Raw genomic sequence first — 20,483 nt, 5'->3', positions numbered from 1 at the left:
TTCTTTGAACGCTTACATCCATGTAGTTGAAACCCGAATCAGTGAAGACAACTCGATGAGGTATTTCATGGATGTGATGCATTGTAAATGATTGTGGCAAAAGACAATCGAACTGGAACATTAGACGATAAGAATAACTTAGAGTAACAACAAATAAAAAATTATCAAAAGAATAATATAATAGAATGAGTATATGAAAAATATTATAAAAAATTATAAATTGTACCTTAAAAGGATCAACTTCAATAAAAAAAAACGAAGAATATATTCTTATTCTATGAAGTAGTAAAAAAAAACACTAAATATAAAATTATGAATTGACTCTCAAATTTAGATTCATGTACCACAGAAAAACACTATATATAGACTTTAGTAAAACAAAAATAAATATGTAAATTACCTATTATTAAGGTAATTTTTTAATAATGTATTAAATATTGATTTGATACAATTATAATGAATATATGTTCCTAAATTAGTATAATTATATATTAATTTCATCATATCACGGGTAACAAAGATTTTTTATTATTAGTATTACTATTATTGATATTATTATTATCATTAAAATGAATAAACGTATTTTTAATTGATAATTGATAAGTAGTTTAATAATGCATTAAATTTTGATTTGATACAATTATAATGAAGATATGTTTCTAAATTAATATAATTATATATTATTTATAAATATTAAATACAAAATAATTATATTAAAGATATTTTTTATAAAATAATTTAAAAAAATTATTTGATATACGTGAATCGAGTAACAAAGATTTTTTATTATTATTATTACTATTATTGATATTATTATTATCATTAAAATTATTAAAAGTATTTTTAATTGATAATTAATAAGTAGTTTAATAGTGCATTAAATATTGATTTGATATAATTATAATGAAGATATGTTGTTAAATTAGTATAATTATATATTATTCATTTAGTATTAATTATAATATAATTACAATAAAATAATTTAGAATAGAAAAAAATTTATTCGTTTTGGAGGAAAAACGGAGGCATGAGAGATCGACACGTCACCTTTAGTAGTTAGGGGAAAACCCAGTTTTAGTATATTAAGTAGATGTATTAAAGCACCACCTCGCACAAATTAATAAAAGTATTGTGTTTTACAAAACTGGAATAAATTGTCACCTTCAATATCTATCCTATATATAATCTATACTTCTATTTCTATACTATATATTATATATAATATACTATATGTAATGACAATATAAAAAGGATTAGTATCTAATTTTCATTCCTAAAATATTTTTTTATTATATATAATTCATAAAAAATATATTTTATTATTTCTAATACTTAAACTCAACATTTTTAATTAAATTATAAATATTTATCATCTCAACTAGTTTAACTTTTATTAATTTTATGCACAAACAAATGAAAGAATAAATTAATAGATCACATGTCAACGAGTTATAACTTAAATGATATAATTTTTTCTTCTTCACCTATGTTTTTCCAAAAAAGAAAAAAAGAAAAAAAAGAAATTTTTTTACTTCAAAAGTTCACTTCTGCTTCCATCTTCTGCTGTGTTTTGTGTTTCTGCAAAACAAAGGAGAAGTTCACTGGTAAGAAGTCACACTCACGTCACCTTCCCTTTTATTTGCGACTTTCAGAACCTATTTATTATGTATATGTAATGAAATGTGTTTATTTATTTAACTTTTCCAATTAGCTTTAGATTTTGAACCGAAGAAGCAAATAGAAGAAGCTCTTGCATCTACATTATTATTATTATTATTACTGTTGCATCTTTTAATATATTCGAATTCTCAAAAATGTTTCATTTTTCTTTTATTTATATCACTTATTAAGGAAGTTGCAAAATCCTAGCGTGTTTCCGGCCATGGACGTTGATACTTTTTCCCTTTTTTGAGTAGAAGAAAAGTACAGACAATCTTGAAATAACACTTCTTTGTCAGAAGAAGTGACTTTCAATATTCCATTATTTCATTCATGGCTCAAGAGGTACCATCTTCTCTTCTCTTCTCTTTTCTCTTTTCTCTTTTCTCCATTATCTCTTTTTCTTACGAAATTTGAGAAATTGAAAAAATTTTAGATATTTCAAAAATACTAGTGTTCTAACCGTTTATATGAATTAGGATCAACGGCTAAAATCATTAAAATATTAGTATTTTTGGAATGCCTGAAAATTTTTCTTAGATATTATCTAAAGAAGTTCCTTTGGTTGATGCAGGAAGAAGGGTGGCCTTTGGGATTGAGATTCTTGAACTCAGGAACGGGGTTGGTGAGAAATAATGAAGATTACTCTGGATCAGTTTCATTCACTACTATGCTTACTGCTTCTCCCGTTCATTCAAAAGATTCTGCCTCAGATCTTGACACTCAGGCCAGTAATCTACTTTCAATCTAAACCCACATTTTATTATGGCAATTACTCCCATGAAGATGGCAAAAACATTTTTTCATAATGATCTTTGTTCAAAAAGTGTAACTTATTTATTTAGTAACATTTTAAATAAAGGTAACACTTTTACTTCAAATAAAATCAATTTCTACCATCTATCATTCAATGGTCAAAATGATGTATTTTCACATGATGATAACTATTAGTAAATATGTTCAATTTCGTGATTTTTCAATAAGAAAAAACTTAGGGACCAACAACTTTTGTATTTTTTAGCCAATAATTTTTTACTATTAGATATAATCTCATACCATTAAAAATACTATTAATGATTAATTAATAATTACAAAATACTAAAATTGCTGCACCTAATATTCTTCTTTCAATAAATATATCTTTAGTAGTAATTCCTTTATTAGTACTAGAGCAAATACTGTGCCTATTAATACGTCCTTTTATAAAGTAAACGTGGATAATAATAACAAATTTGATTTAGTTAAAATGGTAAGTATTATACTAAAGTCAAAAGATCATAAATTTTACTCTTGGCACCTTTTAATTTTAATATTGAAAAAATAATGCTGTTTTTTACTTTTGTTGAGATGTGGTGTGTTTTACCATGTTGTAGAGGTGGATATCAACAAAATTAAACGGTCAAATTTCGAGTTACACAAATTTAAATAGAGAAATACTATTTGTATACTAAAATCAGCTATTAAAATTATTTGTGTATAAATACATGCAGTGATAGATCTAAAAATTTTATAAGAGGGGCTAAATTAAATATAAAATAAATTAAAATATAATAAAATAAAAAATCAACAAAATATAATTTATAGTATATAAGTCAACATTAATAATTATATTATATAGAAATTAACATTTAACTACAAATTTTAGGATTTTTATATTTTTAAATTTGTTCTGTGATATTTCATATAACTAAAAATATAAATTTATCATCTAAAATAAATTTTGAAGCATTCTCTTCTTCAACATATACAATTATATAATCTGCTAAAAATTTATCTTTTATCGTATTTTAAAGTCTTGTTTTAATAATTTTTATTGTTTAAAAAGTCTATTTAATTGTTTCTATTGTCATAGAAAGAATCAAAATAAAATTTTTTTTATAGTTATTACTTTTTTACATTAATAAAAACTTATATTTTTTAATAACTTTTTAATTATTTATATATTTATACGTTTTTATTTTTTTAACCTATTTGTTAATTGTTACTAATATATTATAATACACATTATAATTTATACATATTAAGTTATTAATATGTAAATTTTTTTAGTGTATTAATATACTAAAATATATTTAATATATATATATATATATATATATATATAATAATAATAATAATAATAGACTAATAGTATTATTTTTTTTAAAAAAATCGGGGGACCATGGCCACTTTAGGCCTCCCGTAAATTCGCCGTTAAATACATGTGTGATTTAATTTATTTTTAATATATATTTGTATTCGAACATATATTTTATACCGGTGACTGATTTTAATAGCTAATTTTAGGGTATACGTTACATAATTATGTCTATCTGACCCTTGAATTTATGTATTACCTTTTGAGTTGTGTTTTACTAAAATTTAAAATTTCTGCATTTATAAAATCTGAAGGTCAAATTTTTCTAATAATTTTACTATTCTTTTAATTTGACCTTCAAATTTGTTAACTAAAAAAAAAAAAAAAATTAACATTCATATTAAAAAAACACACACCATGTTATCATCATCACAGGGTGTTACACACAATATGTTTCTTCATCTTTAAATAAAATCAGTCCACTTTTAAAGTTAATTAATTTTTTATTTTATAAATTGTATATAAAAAGGGAATTTTTATTTAAATATATATATTGAGAAAATAAATAAAAGTACACACAAAAAAAGTTTAATATAAACAAAAATACACACTAAAGAAAATCGAAATTATAAAACTACACACTAAAAATGATAATTGATGAACAAAAGTGACACGCATGTTATTAGGACCCGTTTTCATTAAGTTAATTACGTAGGTGGCAGTTCAATTTGATAAGCTTGCACAATTTGAATTATTTAGTAAACTTGAGGTGGAATTTCACACTTTTGCATTAAAAAATATTTAAAAACAAAATACTAATGAATTGTCCTAATTTAGAAGATCCCTATCTTACCCCTTTGTAAAATTTTGGGAAATCCAGGGATAGGAAGTAAATGCCTAACACGTCTTCCAAGTGTGTAATAAAAAAAACTCAAACCTTAGAAATGAGAAGCTCAAGGGAAAAATAAAAATGTCACTGTTTTTTTTTTTTTTTTTTTTTTTTGGTCAAGGAAAATGACACTGTTTTATTTATATATTATTGTAAAGAGGAAAAAAAAAACACTTTCATTATTATATTAGAAGGACAGGTGAGGTGTGAGGCGGATTCTAACAATGATGACGATGAAGAGAGATTATGATTTATTTTTTTTAATTAATAAAAATATTTAAATAATTATATTTATTTCAAATTTTATATTTATTTTAAATTAAACAACATATTAAAATATAACTCAGTTATGTATATTTTATATCAAATATAAATAATGCAAAAAATTAATTTAATTTTTATTTTTTAATTTCTATTTTCTAATTTTTGTCTTTTAATCTCTCTTTTAAACACAACCTTAATAAAAACGAATAGAATTCCAATAACAATGTATCTCTTTTTGTTCATTAATTATATTTTTGATGTGTACTTTTATTATAATTTCAGTTTTGGTGTGTATCTTTAACTATAATAAACTTTTTTAGGTATATTTTTGTCTATTTTTTATATATATTAAATATATTAATTTCCAAAATACACATTTTTAAAAACGATTAAAAAAATATGCTGCTATCATTTTACTTCTCCCAGCACCCTGAAATAGATTATGATATCATTTTACTTAGAACGTTAGCATCAAATAGACCAACTCACTTTGTGAAATAGATTGACATCACATCTGGCGTGTGATTAAATAATAGATCAGTTACCAAAAGAAAAAAATTACCTCACACAATGACACCATTAGAAACTCTCTTTTTTAATAGATTAAAAAAATTGCAGAAATTCCTAATTTACAATCTTAATTATACTTTCAGGTTTTAGATAAATAAATTTTCAATTTTTTATTTTTTTGATAATTTCAAAAGTAATATTTATATTTAAATTTTTATTAAGAAATCTCAATCATTACTATCTTAATATATACATTGCATAATTAGTGCCAACAAATTATATCTCAAATGATATAATCTTTCCATACTCATCTAAAAGATGGCGGATAGATTTAGTTTGGTAAAGTATTTACTTTTTAAAAGTAGCTTATAAAAGTTAACTTTTAAAAGATGGCTTTTTAAAAGTTGTAACATTTATGTTTGGTAAATTAAATTAAAAATAGCTTTTAATAAATACAAGCAACAACAATTACGTTTGGTAAAATAGTTTTTAAAATTTAAAAATACTATAATAGACATAAATGCAAGCATTAAATTTGAAAATTAGTTAACATATGAGGTTATATTAGACTTTTAAATTTTGAAAAGCACAAACCAACTTTAAAAAGCTCTACTTTAGGTGCTTTCAAAAGTACCCCGATCTTTTAAAAGCTGCAAGCACAAGCACATGATCTTTTTAATTTACCAAACACAAAATGAGGAGCTTAAACTTTTAAAAAGCACAAGCACCTCTTCAAAAAGTTTTACCAAACCAAGTCTAAGTCTCCATATCTTCGAAAAAAAAATATATATATATATTTTGCATAATTATTAGTTATAGATATAGAGTATTATTATTATTTGAAATTTAATATAAGATTCTGTTGTGACAGTTATTGTTTCTTTTCTTTTTCCAAGGCTGCGTGCTATAACCATAAATTTCTTCCAACTTTATTTTTTACAATGATGACACATCTCAATTCTTCTGAGTATTATTTATGATCATGGCCATAGTAACAGGATGAGAGAGCTTCTCAAATATTTTGTAATGATGTATATCGATATAGTTTTCTGGTACAAAATAATGACTGCTTCGAATACCTTGAATGGCCTACGTACTCAACTGTGATTCTGATTCTCTGTTTCACTTCTCATCTGCATACTAATGTTACCTTTTTTCTGGTTATTGATTTCTTCACCGATTCACCTGTATTAAATTCGAGATACTTTTCTCTCTCACTGCTTTCTGCTGATGCTGTTTAGAACCATGGCTTTTGATTTTAGACTAGTGTTCTCAAAATTAGTTCGTATCAGATTTGTTGGATGAATAATTTTTAGAATTGGATTGAAGACTTGAAGTTCGACCTAGTTAATCGAAAATCGACCATCACATCCATTCAGTTTAAAATAAAAATTATTTGTTAACTAATTTATCAAAAAAAAATGTTTAAAAATCGGTGTAATTTTTTAGTAATTAATTAGTTTAAAATAATACATCACAAAAAAAATTTACTTTAAAAAAATATATTTTATAAATAAATATATTATTTTATTATATTTGATTGAATCTCATTTGAATTTTAAAGTTTTAAACTTCTAATTTTAGCCATTCAAGATTTTTAAAAATTTGGTTTGATGTAAACCTATCCTAGGATTGAGTCCGATCGCGTAGGTGTAAAACAGAGATGTCAAAAATGGATCAAAACCAGTGCAAGGCGGTAAACATCAAAGGAACTAGCCAAAAGCCAGCTAGTTAACAAGTTTGACTGGTCAATTTTGTTTCTTCTCAAATTCAAATAATTTCTTTTTAATATTAAACTATTAATAATAATGTTAAAAATTCTATTATAGTAAAAACAATGTCAAAATAAACTTTGCTTAATCAAAATAAAGATTATTAAACTTCTTATTTTTTAAAATATCTCATAGTTAAACACAAAAATAATATAATACATGAGATATAATTATCTTACCAACATGTGAAATTTATGGTTAAACATATGACTTGAATTTTTATGGTAGTACACAGAAAAAAACATTTATAGTATAACAAAAAGTGAAATTCAAATGCTCTATAATTTTAACTTCTCATGTGTAATATATTGTTATTATATATACATCACAATATATAAAAAATATACAATATATATTAAAAAATCGTGAGCATAGATCATAAATCCTTTTTATCCTGACTAAAAAAATTATGGCCATAAACTCAAAATGTTGTGGTGATACATATTTAATTACATTCTGGTATCAATTTTCTGTCCAATTTTCATATATAAATTTGGGGATGTATTTTGTGTTTTCATTTATCACCAATGGATGAAGATGAAGATTTTTTCTTTTCTCTTTTTCTAATAACTTACAAATGAGTCCAAACTAGACATGAATTTGGAAAAGGAAACTACATGTAATGAGCACTGCCATAGATAGAGCTTTCCATATCTATTCACCTCTCTCTCTATTGGATTCTTGGTTCCTTTGGTGAGTCAATAATTGCTTGGCTTTATGGGGCCCGTGCCCCATAGCATGGCCTAGCACATCATGGTTTGTGCCAGAACGTGACATTCATTTTCATTTTTAATTGTGATTGTGTTGGTACATTGGTATTTGTTAGTGACACGGATCAAAGCAAACCATGCTTTGTTGAATGTTTAAGTCTTCTATTAAAAAGGTTGGAAGAAACATTATGTACGAGATGTCTCTAGTACGGGTTGAGGGATGGATCGAGAATCTGTGGATCTGGGTTGAAGCTGGGTTGCCTGACTGGAGCAATGAGGGGAGGTACCTGCAAATACACTCCGACGCTCAAGTCAGAATGGATCTAAGAGGTATAAGGTGTGAGGAATGGGTGGATACCTGAAGGGACTTGGGTCCTCTATTTATAGGTGATGATGGGTATCTTATCTTATCTTATCTGGTTAAGATAAGATGGACGAATGAATTCGAAAGTTGGTTAGGAGCTTCTGGAAGGCCGGTTTCTGGGGCCTTCTGAGCAAGGTGTGGGTTGGACCCGTGGAGCCGGGTTGGGTGCAGTCCCGGGTCCGAACTCCGTGGCTCGGGTCCGTAACAGTTGCCCCCGCAGCGGGAGAGTGAGCGAGGTCGGTCTGTCGCTGGGAGATACTGTTTTTACTGCGGGCTTAGGCCTTTAGTTTTTCTAGAGTGGCCGTTTGGTTCTTTTGAGATGAGGTCGATGCCTCGGTTTCGTCTCGTGGAAGATTCGTCTGACCGTTTTGGTCTGACGTGACTCTTCCGTGTCTGCTGCGCCTGTTGCGTTCTTCGAGGCGTGATTTATTAATTGCTTTTTCCAAGGGGGCATTTATTGTGAGGGGGCGTTTTCCTCTTTTGCCCTCACGTTTGCTTTGCTTTCCAGGGGTATTTGCGTTATTTCACTTTTTCAAAACCGTTTTGGTTTTCTTCCTTCAGTTCCCTCGTTTGCTTCATTTCTCTATTGCTTTCTTCTCCGAAAGAGCATCTTCTGCTTTCCTTTCGCACTCTGTGGCTTTGGTTGGTCTTTTGCCATAGCATTTTCTCCTTGGATTTATTTCCTTAGCATCATCAGGTTGGTGTTCTTCTGTTTCTTTTTGTTTCCTCTGCTTTGTCTTTCTTTGCATTTTGTTTCGTCTCTGCTTTGTGTAGATTTAGAGTTGTTTTATGGTATATGACGGTATTGCATAGTGGTAGATAGTTCTGTTGGGGTAGTGGATTCCGTAAGGGGGGCGAGCGCCATCGTATAATTGGTGGTGTATGGTGGTGTCTATTTTTGGTTTCATCCGCCGTTTTCTGCCGCGGGATTTGGCTGACGGTGGTGCTCGTCACTATTTTAGGTATGGCTCGTCGAAGGACTGAGGGTGTGAGGGCTCCGGTGGCCCCGGCGGGGGGTGTCCCCGGTCTTTTCTCTTGGGTTACTAGTGATGTGTGGGGAACGCCGTCGCGGATGACGGAGGCGGACCTCCAGCGGCTCCGCGATCAAGGAGCTGTTTGTGGGGGTGGCGACGCTGAACGCCATTACGAGCTTTCTCTTCCCGGGGTTGACGAGAGGGTTTGCTATACCAATATTGACTCCCCAACTGTGCCGGATTGGATGTGGGTGTATGAGGCGATGTTTACCCGGCTTGGCGTTCGGCTTCCCTTTTCCCCGTTTGTTCAACAGTTATTGAGCCGGTGCTCCGTGGCGCCATCCCAGCTGCATCCGAATAGCTGGGCGGCGATACGGTCTTTCGAGCTCGTTTGTGAATTTTTGGAGCTTCCTGCCTCGATAAACGTCTTCCTTTTTCTCTTCTTGTGTACCCTTCCAACTAAGGAGGGGAAGCACAAGAAGGGGTATGTGTCTTTTAGAGCTCAGCCTCATCGTCGGGTCTTCGGGTTGTATGAAGATTCTTTTCATGGTTTTAAGAGTGGGTATTTTAAGGTTCGTCCCGCAAGGGGGCATCATCCTTTTTGGCTGACATTGGAGGGTGAGCGTCGGTTTCCCACCTATTGGAACTTTAAGGCGGGGCCGTCGGTGTTTACTCGGGTTTCGAAAGAGTTCCTGACCCCGGAGGAGCGGGATATCGCTCTTGTTCTGTGGCAGTTGTTTGGAGAGCGTCCTCTTAATCCTCGGGATGTGATGGGTGATCCGGTTGCTTGTCGGTCGTATGTTGGTGTGTGTCTGTTCTTTTCTTGGTTTTTATGTTTGTCTTCCCGTTTTTGTAACTTGGGATTTTTGTTTTCTTTCAGTTGAGATGGCTGGTGGCTTGACTTCCTTGGCACGGTTGAAGGCAGCGATGGCCCAGGAGGAGGGGTCGTCGTCTCCGGCTACTCCTGTTTCTAACCCCGTCGTGGGGTCGCAGGCTGTTTCTCAAGAGGTGGTTTCTTCGGGCGTGCGGGCCGATGCTCAGGTTTCTCCTAGTCCTGCGAACTCGCCTGAAGTCGTCATGGTGACGGCTGCTGATGCTTCTCGGAAGAGAAAAAGGCCTGAGGAGCCGAGCAGCGAGACTTTTGAGGAAGAGGGTCTTGTGCCTAGTGTGATGGACCGACGCTTCGATGCCCCGGGGTTCATTGATCAACACTTGATGCCTGGTACGGAGCCATTTTTTGATGGCTGTGATGTTTCATTCCAGGCCAAGTCGGTGTATCGTGCCCTCCTTCGGTCTGCCGTTGTCATTCGGAAGGCTGAGCCCGTGATGGCTCAGGTCGGTTTGTTGGATAAGAAGCTTCCCCATTCTCAGGCTGAGGTGGCTAAGTTGAAGGAGGAACTTGAAGCTGCCGAGGCTGCGAAGGAGAGGGCAGTAAAGTCTTCTGAGGAAGCCGGGGCGGAGATTCTCCGACTTTCCGAGGTTGAGACTTCGCTTCTTTCCCAATTGGCAGAGGAGCGGCAGCGGGCTTCAAATGCGGGTTCTCAAGCTACCGTGCTTCTCACTGAGTCTGAGACTTTGAAGGCCGAGATTGCTGCCTTGAAGAGGGAGAAGACGGAGTTACTGGGTGATGCAAAGGATGCGATTGCGGCTACCGAGGAGACAATGAGGGCTCATGTTTTAGTGCTGGCTCCAGGAGTGGATGTGTCCGTGATGGGAGCCTTCAAGACTGTTCGTGACGGCCAGATTGTCGACCTTGAGTAGCTTTTTATCTTTGTAATTTTATTTTGAACTGTTTGTTTTTGAATATTTTGGATGGCCAATGGCCGTGTAGTTGCTATTTCGTAACATTGGGTTCCGCTTAATGGTATTTTTGGCCCTTCGGGCCTTTGTATATTCCGTTTTATGGTATTTTCGGCCGTTCGGGCCTTTTATATGTTTTGTTTTGAGCTATTCCGTTTGTTTTATTGGTTCCCTCGGATCGTCATTTGGTCGGGTTTTTGTGGATATCCGTGTGTTGGGCCTGGGGGGTGATCAGTCCCCCAGTCGTGGCCGTGTCTTTGTTCCGTATTTTGGGACGTTTAGAAAGGTAGAAATAGCTTTTAACGAAATATTTATTGAAGGTTGGGCCTCGTTAAAACCCTCCATCTTTGGGGGGAAAGAGTACCTGGGATAGATACTTAAGCAAAAATTAAAATTCAGGAGTTGTAAAATGAGAAGATACAAATAAAAAGGGGTGACCTAGTTAGGTCGGCCTAAGTGTAGTATCGCCGTAAATTGGCGGCGTTCCAGGTCCTTGGGACTTTGTCGCCGTTAAGTCGTTCGAGTTTGTATGCTTCCTTTCCGATTACCGCCTTGATTCTGTATGGTCCTTCCCAGTTGGGGGTGAGTTTCCCTTCTCCTGGGGTCGGGGGATCGATGTCGTTTCGTCGTAGGACGAGGTCGTCGGTCGCGAATTCTCGTCGGACGACGCCATGGTTGTATCTTAAGCTAATTCTCTGTTTTAGGGCTAGCTCTTTGATACGAGCTATGCTTCTTTCCTCGTCAATGAGGTCTCGTTCTGCTTCCTCGTCGTTACCGCCAACCGTTTTTCTGGGCTTGGGTCTCCGATTTCTACCGGGATGACTGCCTCTATGCCGTATGTTAATCGGAAGGGTGTTTCTCCCGTGGTCGTTTGCAGTGTGGTTCGGTATGACCATAGGACCGATCCGAGTTCGTCGGCCCATAGTCCTTTGGCTTCGTCGAGCCGTTTCTTGAGTCCCTTGACGATTATTTTGTTTGCGGATTTCACCTGTCCGTTTGTTTGGGGGTGTTCTACCGAGCTGAAACGGTGAGATACGCGTAGTCCTTCTAAGAATTCTCTGAACTTTTTGTCAGCAAATTGGGTTCCGTTGTCCGAGATAACAATCTCGGGGATCCCGAATCGGGTGATGATATATCGCCAGAGGAATTTACGGCATTGGGCTACCGTTATGGAGGCTAGGGGTTCGGCTTCGATCCATTTGGTGTAGTAGTCTATGGCGACGATGAGATACCGGAGTTGACCGGGTGCCGTAGGGAAGAGTCCGACGAGGTCGATCCCCCAGGTGCCGAATGGCCGTTCTGCCGATATGATGCTGAGCTGGTGTGGGGGCGGCTTGGTGGATATTGGCGTGCCTTTGGCATTTGTCGCAGCTTTTAACTATTTGTATGGAGTCCCGGATAACCTGGGCCAGAAGTAGCCTGCCCTGATGACTTTTTGGGCTAATGTTTTGCCTCCGACGTGGTGGCCGCAGCAACCTTCGTGGATTTCGTGGAATATGTACTCCGTGTTCTCGGGTTCGACGCATTTGAGCAGGGGTTGCGAGAATCTGCGTTTGTATAGCTGTCCTACGACAAAGGTATAGTTGGCGGCTTCCCTTTTTATTCGTTTTCCCTCTTTGGGATCCGGCGACAGTGTTCCGTCAAGGGGATACTGTAGGATAGGGTAGGTCCAAGATCCTTGGTTCGAGAGTGTCAGATGAGCGTTGGTTGTCGTTGACACGGAGGGTGACTTGACGACTTCCTGGATTAGCGATTTATTACCGTGTCCTGGTTTGGTACTGGCTAGTTTGGAAAGTAGGTCTGCTCTGGCGTTTCGTTCCCTAGGGACGTGCTGTATGGTAACTCGCTCGAATCCTTCTTTTAGTTTGTTTACCTTGGCGAGGTATTGTTGGAGTAGGGGATCTCGTGTCTGGTAGTCTCTGTTAATTTGGGAGCTGACTACCTATGAGTCGGTATTTACCTCTAGGACCTTTGCTCCGACTTCCCGAGCTAGGGCTAGGCCTGCCAAGAGGGCCTCGTATTCTGCCTGGTTGTTTGAGACTGGGAATTCGTATCGTACTGACTGTTCGATCACGACTCCGTTTTGGCTTTCGAGGATGACTCCGACGCCTCCGGAAGTGATGTTCGAGGAGCCGTCAACGTGTAGCTTCCATGATTCGAGGGTGGAGTCTCCTGGTGTCATTTCGGCGATAAAGTCGGCCATGGCTTGTGCTTTGATCGCGTATCGGGGTTCGAACTTGATATCAAACTGAGATAGTTCGATGGACCATGCTAGCATTCTACCCGCTAGGTCGGGTTTTTGTAGTACCTGCTTGACCGCTTGGTCGGTTCGGACCGTCACGGAATGAGCCTGGAAGTATTGTCGTAGGCGCCGGGAGGCTGTAAGGAGTGCGAAGGCTAGTTTTTCTAAGCGTGAGTAGCGAGCTTCCGTATCCTGGAAGACTCTGCTTGTGAAGTACACGGGTTTTTATTCTTTTTTCTCGTTTTCACGGATGAGTGCTGCTGCGAGTGCCTCCTCCATTATGGAGAGGTACAGGTAGAGTGTTTCCCCTATCTGGGGTTTGGCGAGGATTGGTAGTTCCGCTAAGACTCTCTTGAAATGTTGGAACGCTGCTTCGCATTCCGTCTCCCATTTGAAAGGGGCCCATTTTTTCATTAGTTTGAAGAAAAGGATCGCTTTTTGAGCCGATGCCCCGAGAAAGCGTGATAACGCCGTCAATCAGCCGGTGAGCTTTTGGATGTCTTTAAGGTTTTTTGGGCTTGTCATTTCGAGGACGGCGCGACATTTCTCCGGGTTTGCTTCAACTCCGCGTTGCGTGATCATAAAGCCGAGGAACTTCCATGCCTCCATCCCGAAGGCACATTTTGCCGGGTTGAGTCGCATTTAGTGCTTTCGTAGGGTGTTCATTATGACCTTGAGGTCGTTGGTGAGTTGCTCGCCGGATTCCGTCTTGACGAGCATGTCGTCTATGTAGACTTCTAGTTTGCTTCCGGATAGGTTTTGAAATATCTTGTTAACAAGTCTTTGATAGGTGGCTCTAGCGTTTTTCAGGCCGAAGGGCATCACCGTGTAGCAGTATGTCCCGTCTGGGGTGATGAACGCTGTTTTTGCTTCCTCTGGTCGGTGCATCGGGATCTGGTTGTAGCCGGAATATGCGTCCATGAAGCTGAGGTATCGGTGGCCGGATGCGGCATCTACTAATCCGTCGATGTTTGGTAAGGGGAAGGCGTCCTTTGGGCAGGCTTTGTTGAGGTCCGTGTAGTCGACGCACATTCGCCATTTTCCGTTAGATTTTTTCACTAGTACGACGTTGGCTAGCCATGTCGTGTAGGGGAGTTCCCTGATGAAGTTGGCTTCGAGTAGGGTTTTAACTTGTTTTTTGACCTCGGCGGCTCGGTCTGATGACATTTTTCGTCTCCTTTGTGCCACTGGTTTGGCTTTGGGGTCCACGGCTAGCCGGTGGGACATGAGGTTGGGGTTTATTCCTGGCATGTCGGCTGGTGTAAATGCGAACAAGTCTCTATTTTGCTTCAGGAGTTGGGAGAGTTCTTATTTAAGATCGTATGGGAGGTTCCTATTGATGAAGGTGTATTCCTCCTTGGTTGGCCCTATTTGTAGTTTTTCCATGTCTCCTTCTGGTTCTGGCCTGGGTTGGTCGTCTTGGCGGGCATCTAGGTCGGCTAGGAATACCCCGGCCGCGTCTTGGGATTTCTTCCTTAGAGCTAGGCTGGTGTTGTCGCATTCGGTTGCGACCTCTCGGTCCTCGTGGATGGTGCCGACGGAGCCGTCGTCGGTTCTAAACTTCATGAGGAGGTATTTGGTAAAGATGAATGCGGAGAAGTCGTTGATTGTTTTTCTTCCGAGAATCACGTTATAGGCTGTGGAGTCTTTTAGGACTACAAATTCAGCTAGGACTGTCTTCTTTTGGTTGCTTATTCCTATGGTGATGGGAAGGGTGATTGAGTCGTCTGGTTTGAGGAAGTTGTCTCCGAGTCCCGTGACGCCGTTGTGGTGTGTTTGGAGGTTGTTGTTGTGGAGCCCGAGCTTGTCGAAGGCTCCTCGGAAGAGGATGTTCGAGTCTGCCCCGGTGTTCACCAGTATTCTTCGTACTAGTCCTGTTCCAATTCTAGCCGAGATGACGAAGGGGGCATCTTCGGCCGAGGTGCCGTGCTGGCAATCCTCTGGTAAGAAGGTTATCGTGTTGTCGGCTGCAATGGTTGGAGTTTGGTTTCTGACTGCCATTACTTTGAGATCTTTTTTCATTGTTAGTTTCGACTTGCTTGATATGTCCTCGCCCGTGATGACGTTGACTATGATGGTCGGTCGTCTTCCGGGCTTTCCCTGGGGGTTGCTTCTGGGTTCTCGGGTTACGCCCATCTTTTTTCGGCGACCTGTCTCTTTCCGCACGTCTCAGTTCTCTGATGATTTTGGCAAATTCTGGGAGTTTGCCGTCTCGTATGGCTTGTTCGAGGGCGTCTTTAAGGTCGAAACAATCTTGTGTTCTGTGACCGTAACCTCGGTGGTAGTCGCAGTAGAGGGTTTTGTTGCCTCCCGTCCTTTCTTTGAGTTGTCGGGCTTTCGGAATGATGCCTCGATCTGCTATTTGGTGGTATATTTCGGTAATTGGTGCTGTCAGGTGCGTGTAGTTAGAGAATTTGCCAATTCTCGGTGGTCGATTTGTATTTGTCGGTCTGGGGTGGTCCTTTTGACTCTCTCTGGGTGGTGGATTTTGGCGAGAAGTCGGGTTGCCGTGTGGGGTGTTGCCGTGCTGCCGTTTGTTGGCGGCGACAACCTGGCTGACTTCTTCGTCATTGATGTAATCTTTGGCGACATTCTGGATCTCGTGCATGGTCCATACCGGTTTGGTGGTGAGGTGTTTGCGAAAATCTTCGTTCATGAGTCCGTTGGTTAAGCAAAGGCTCGCGACGGAATCCGTGAGTCCGTCGACTGTTAGGCATTCGTCGTTGAAGCGGTCGAGGTATTTCCTTGTGGATTCTTCTTGTTTTTGCGTGACCCCTAGCAAACCGATGGGGTGCTTGGCTTTGGTGATTCTAGTTTTGAACTGGGCCATGAACTTTCGTGTTATATCGTGGAAACTGGCTATGGATCCGTTTGGGAGGGCGTTAAACCATTTGATTGCTGGCCCTGCAAGGGTTACCGGGAAGGCTCTGCATCGGACCGCGTCGGCCGCTCCCTCTAGGTTCATCCTGGCCTCGAAGGCCGTTAGATGTTCCTGGGAGTCCTTGGTCCCATCGTACTTCATGTCGGTAGGTTTGTCGAAACCTTTGGGGAGTTTTGCTCTTAAGATTCTTTCTGTGAAGGGTGTAGTTCCCATTATTGTGTGGTCGTTTCTTGTGCGCTTGGTATTCCAGTACCTCCGATCTTCATCTGAGTCGTGTTGACGACTTAAATCTCGGGAAGCGCTGCGGTGGTGTTTTTTTGTTGTACCGCCGTTCCGGCGATTTCTCGTGTCCGTGGTCGCGTGAGGCGCTGCGACCGTTTCTCCTATCGGGTCGTCGGGTTGGCGACCTGCCGCGGCGAGATCTTGATCTGGAAGTTGCTTGGCTTCCGTGTTCGTTGTTGTGTTTTTCTCTATTGGTCAATTTGCCTTCGAGCTCCTGGACCCGGAGGCAGAGATCCTGGATGATCTGTGCCGCTTTGTCCCTGGCCTTCTCAGGATGTCGTTGGTCCGTGACGACGTGGTCATTCGTGTGGTGGACAGTACTTGCTATTCTTGCTTGGTTCGCGACCTCCCGGTGTTCTGGGGTTGGATGAAGCGGTCGGGAGTCATCCTGGCTTGAGGGGGTTTCCTCCAGGACGTCCCCCATCCGGCTCGGCTGGCGCAAGTTCCCCACAGACGGCGCCAATGTACGAGATGTCTCTGGTACGGGTTGAGGGATGGATCGGGAACCTGCGGACCTGGGCTGAAGCCGGGTTGCCTGACTGGAGCAATGGGGTGAGGTACCTGCAAAGACACTCCGACGCTCAAGTCAGAATGGATCTAAGATGTATAAGGTGTGAGGAATGTGTGGATACCTGGAGGGACTTGGGTCCTCTATTTATAGGCGATGATGGGTATCTTATCTTATCTTATCTGGTTAAGATAAGATGGACGAATGAATTCGAAAGTTGGTTAGGAGCTTCTGAAAAGCCGGTTTCTGGGGCCTTCTGAGCGAGGTGCGGGTTGGACCCGTGGAGTCGGGTTGGGTGCAGTCCCGGGTCCGAACTCCGTGGCTCGCGTCCGTAACACATTATTCATGTGTATAAAACATCCCTTTCAACAGTTTGATCAAGGAATAATCTTATCTAAAACAACCAATATATAGAAGAATGTATGTGTCAAAATGGGAGTTGGAAGAAACCTTATTGAAATTGTCTTAAAAGTAAAACATTATTTCAATCCTCTAAAGATATATGTATTGCCACATTATAGTCCTTTAAAGTATTTTAAAACTCTTTGGTAAGTGCTTTAATTTAAGATGGAAAATATTGAAATAAAATTAAAAAAATTGTGTTTATATCTCTTTTCTATCGTATCTAATTTTTGTATAAATAGAAAATCAACCTAATTTTTTTTTATTGAAATAGAGATATTCTATCTCTTACTTTTTGAATATATCTCTTTTCTCTAAGAAAAATTTATATCTCCTAATATCTCTATATAATTTAAGGTATATTTTATGATGTCTATAAATTACACATATTTCAACTTCATAAAAAATAAATCTCCTAGTAAATACATTTTTCAACACTTGTATTTATATAACTTAGACAAAAAATTTATAGACACTACATGCCCTAATTTTAAAATAGGATTTGAATCTAAAATACCGTCATATTTATGAAACACTAAATGTGATTGCTATAATGCTTAAAAAGTATTGCCTAACTTATAAAAAAGATTAATATTTAATTTAAAAGTATAAAAATAAATAAATTTTAAAAATTTAAAATTTATTATAAAAAATAAATTAAATAAAATTTAAATACCAATTCACTGACACAATAAAATTGGCCAACATTAAAATAGTGACAGTGACACAACCATATCAATTCTCTAAAAGTTAAAAATCTTTGAAGAATTTATACAACGAGAATAATCTTTAATAGATTACAGGATTTTTGAGAAATTTATACTCATTTAAAATATATTAAAGGAAAATAAAAATATCTCCCAATTTTTATTATACCTGATTGTTTTGAATTGTACACTGCATGAATTCATATTAAACAAAAGAGAAAATTTCACTTATCTCTTTCCTGCGAGATGCTAAAATAACACTTTTCTCGTTTCTATTTATAAAATGTATATTTTTCTCTCTTATAACTTTTAAAAAATCTCCTTTTTAATCTATTTTAAATTTTTTATATTAACTAATGTTAACTTTATCTATTTTTCAAAAAAAAAAAAAAATTATTTTTTACAAAATTTCCTTTAACAAAAATTTTATTTTATCATTAAATTTTACTTACCAAAATATCATTTAATAAATTATTTTTTATTTATTAAATTGTATTTTTACCAAAATATTTTTTAAAAAATTTAATAATTAAATTATTTTTTTAAGATATCCTTCAATAATTTTTTTATTATATTATAATTTTACCAAAATTTTTGTTAATAATTTTTTATATTTTACTATTAATTTTTCAATATCAATGTATATTATTTTAACATTAAATAAAAAAGTCTTACCATTGTTAATATGTATAACAATTAATATATATTGATATCGAAAAATTAATAGTAAAATATAAAAAAATTGTTAACAAAAATTTTGGTAAAATTATAATTAATAATTAAAAAATTATTGAAGGGCATCTTAGAAAAAATAATTTAATTAATAAAAAATAATTTATTAAAGAGTATTTTGGTAAGTAAAATTAATGACAAAAAATAAATTTTTATTAAAGGGTATTTTTGTAAAAAAAATAATTTATTTTTTCTTGAAAAATAGATAAATTTAAAATTAGTTAACACAAAAAAATTAAAATGGATTAAAGAGGAGGTTTTTTTAAAGTTATAAGAGAAGGGAATTTACATTTTATAAATAGAGGAAAGGGGAGTGTCATTTTAGCATCTCGTAGTGGAGGGGAGTGGAATTTTCTCTAAAAAATGATATTATCAAAATGAGTTATATTCTGTGTACACCAAAATCAGCTATTAAAGTCCGCCACCAGTATAAAATATATGCTGGAATACAAATACACATTGAAAATAAATTAAACCACATATGTATTTATACACAACTAAATTAGTGACTGATTTTAGTGGCTGATTTTGGTTTACAAATAATATTTTTTAATCAAAATAGAAGCCAAAAATATTTATTGCCTATAATTATATGCTTGTTTATGGCATCATTCATCAATATTTTTTTTGTCTTACTTTTCTTTTCTTGGCTTTGATTTTAGTCCACCGTATCATTGTTCCATGAAAGAAGCATCACACTTGGTAGCCTCATTGGTATCTCAAGCTTTCTTGAACTCTCAAGGAGATCAACAAGGGGAAGAATGGTGGTGGAACCCTCAAGGGAAGAAAACAAAAGGAATCATCACAACAAGCTTAAGCCATGGCTCTTGTCACTTTGTTCAAGGCTAAGAACCGATGCAGTTGTGAGTGGGAATGATGTTATTGTTCCTTCTCTTGGTCACTACCTTGAAGCCGAGAGACGAGCCAGAGATGTGGTTGCTTGTACGACAAGGAACCAAATTAGTACTACGATTACTCATGGTGATGGTATGTCTCCTCTTTATCAAGATTCAAGGACATTGTTTGGGGGGAGCTAAGTTCGCGTTCCATCAATTTGACGGAAGAGAAAGATGTGAAGGATATGGAACGCCAATAGTTTTTCCTCGTTTGTGTGGATAACTAATTAAATTAACAGATAAACCTTTAACTCATTTCAGTATCTTTCATTAAACAGTATGTTTGTACTTATTGTACCAAAACAAGAGCTACAACTAGGACTCTAATAAAAACAGAATTGAAGTACTTAGTTATATTCCAACATTTTTGTTAATAAAAATATTATAATTTTAGCAAAGATGCAATGAGTGGTTATGGAAATAAAAAATGGATGATGCATTAAGGCCTTTTTATTTCCTCGGTTAAGAGAGTCCTGGTAGACCTTATTAGATGCTTTTAGAATTTGTGATTTTCCTTGTTGGATTTCTAGTTCATGTAAAAGTTAGTTGTTTAACGTTTGAGTTTTTTTGTTTTTGTTTTTCTTGCTAAATATGTAATGATGTATTCAAAAAAATTTTGTGATCTATGTACATCTTTTTTTTTATTATTATTATTTGTTGATCTAAAAACCGTCATAAATAATTTTTTTTAAACATCAAAACTTCTTTCTGTAGTTAATTCTTCTTTAAAAATAATCTTGTAACTTCTTTATCTGAAATCTCTTTCGTCTGTGTTTCAATAATAGAATTCACAATCTCTTTCTTCTTCTTATTC

The 20,483-nt window shown here is 36.1% G+C and overlaps 1 protein-coding gene across 2 annotated transcripts; it reads left to right on the top strand.

Annotated features, from left to right (window-relative positions):
- Positions 1-1,513: 1,513 nt before the first annotated feature.
- On the top strand, positions 1,514-20,067 carry LOC112742085 (uncharacterized). 2 transcript variants are annotated; one of them, XM_025791309.3, is made up of 4 exons: positions 1,514-1,604; positions 1,852-2,004; positions 2,234-2,386; positions 19,436-20,067. In XM_025791309.3, exons 2-4 carry the CDS (start codon positions 1,993-1,995, stop codon positions 19,808-19,810), a joined length of 540 nt encoding a protein of 179 aa, XP_025647094.1. In that variant the 5' UTR covers positions 1,514-1,604; positions 1,852-1,992; the 3' UTR covers positions 19,811-20,067. The 2 variants fall into 2 exon arrangements, with proteins under 2 accessions (XP_025647094.1, XP_072070251.1); XM_072214150.1 differs by lacking the exon at positions 1,514-1,604 and having other exon boundaries at positions 1,665-2,004.
- Positions 20,068-20,483: the final 416 nt, after the last annotated feature.

Source organism: Arachis hypogaea, chromosome 14 (assembly GCF_003086295.3).
Source record: "Arachis hypogaea cultivar Tifrunner chromosome 14, arahy.Tifrunner.gnm2.J5K5, whole genome shotgun sequence".
Classification (NCBI taxonomy): domain Eukaryota; kingdom Viridiplantae; phylum Streptophyta; class Magnoliopsida; order Fabales; family Fabaceae; genus Arachis; species Arachis hypogaea.
Note: the sequence above shows the minus strand (reverse complement) of the source record. Positions and strands in the feature narration are given on the sequence as shown.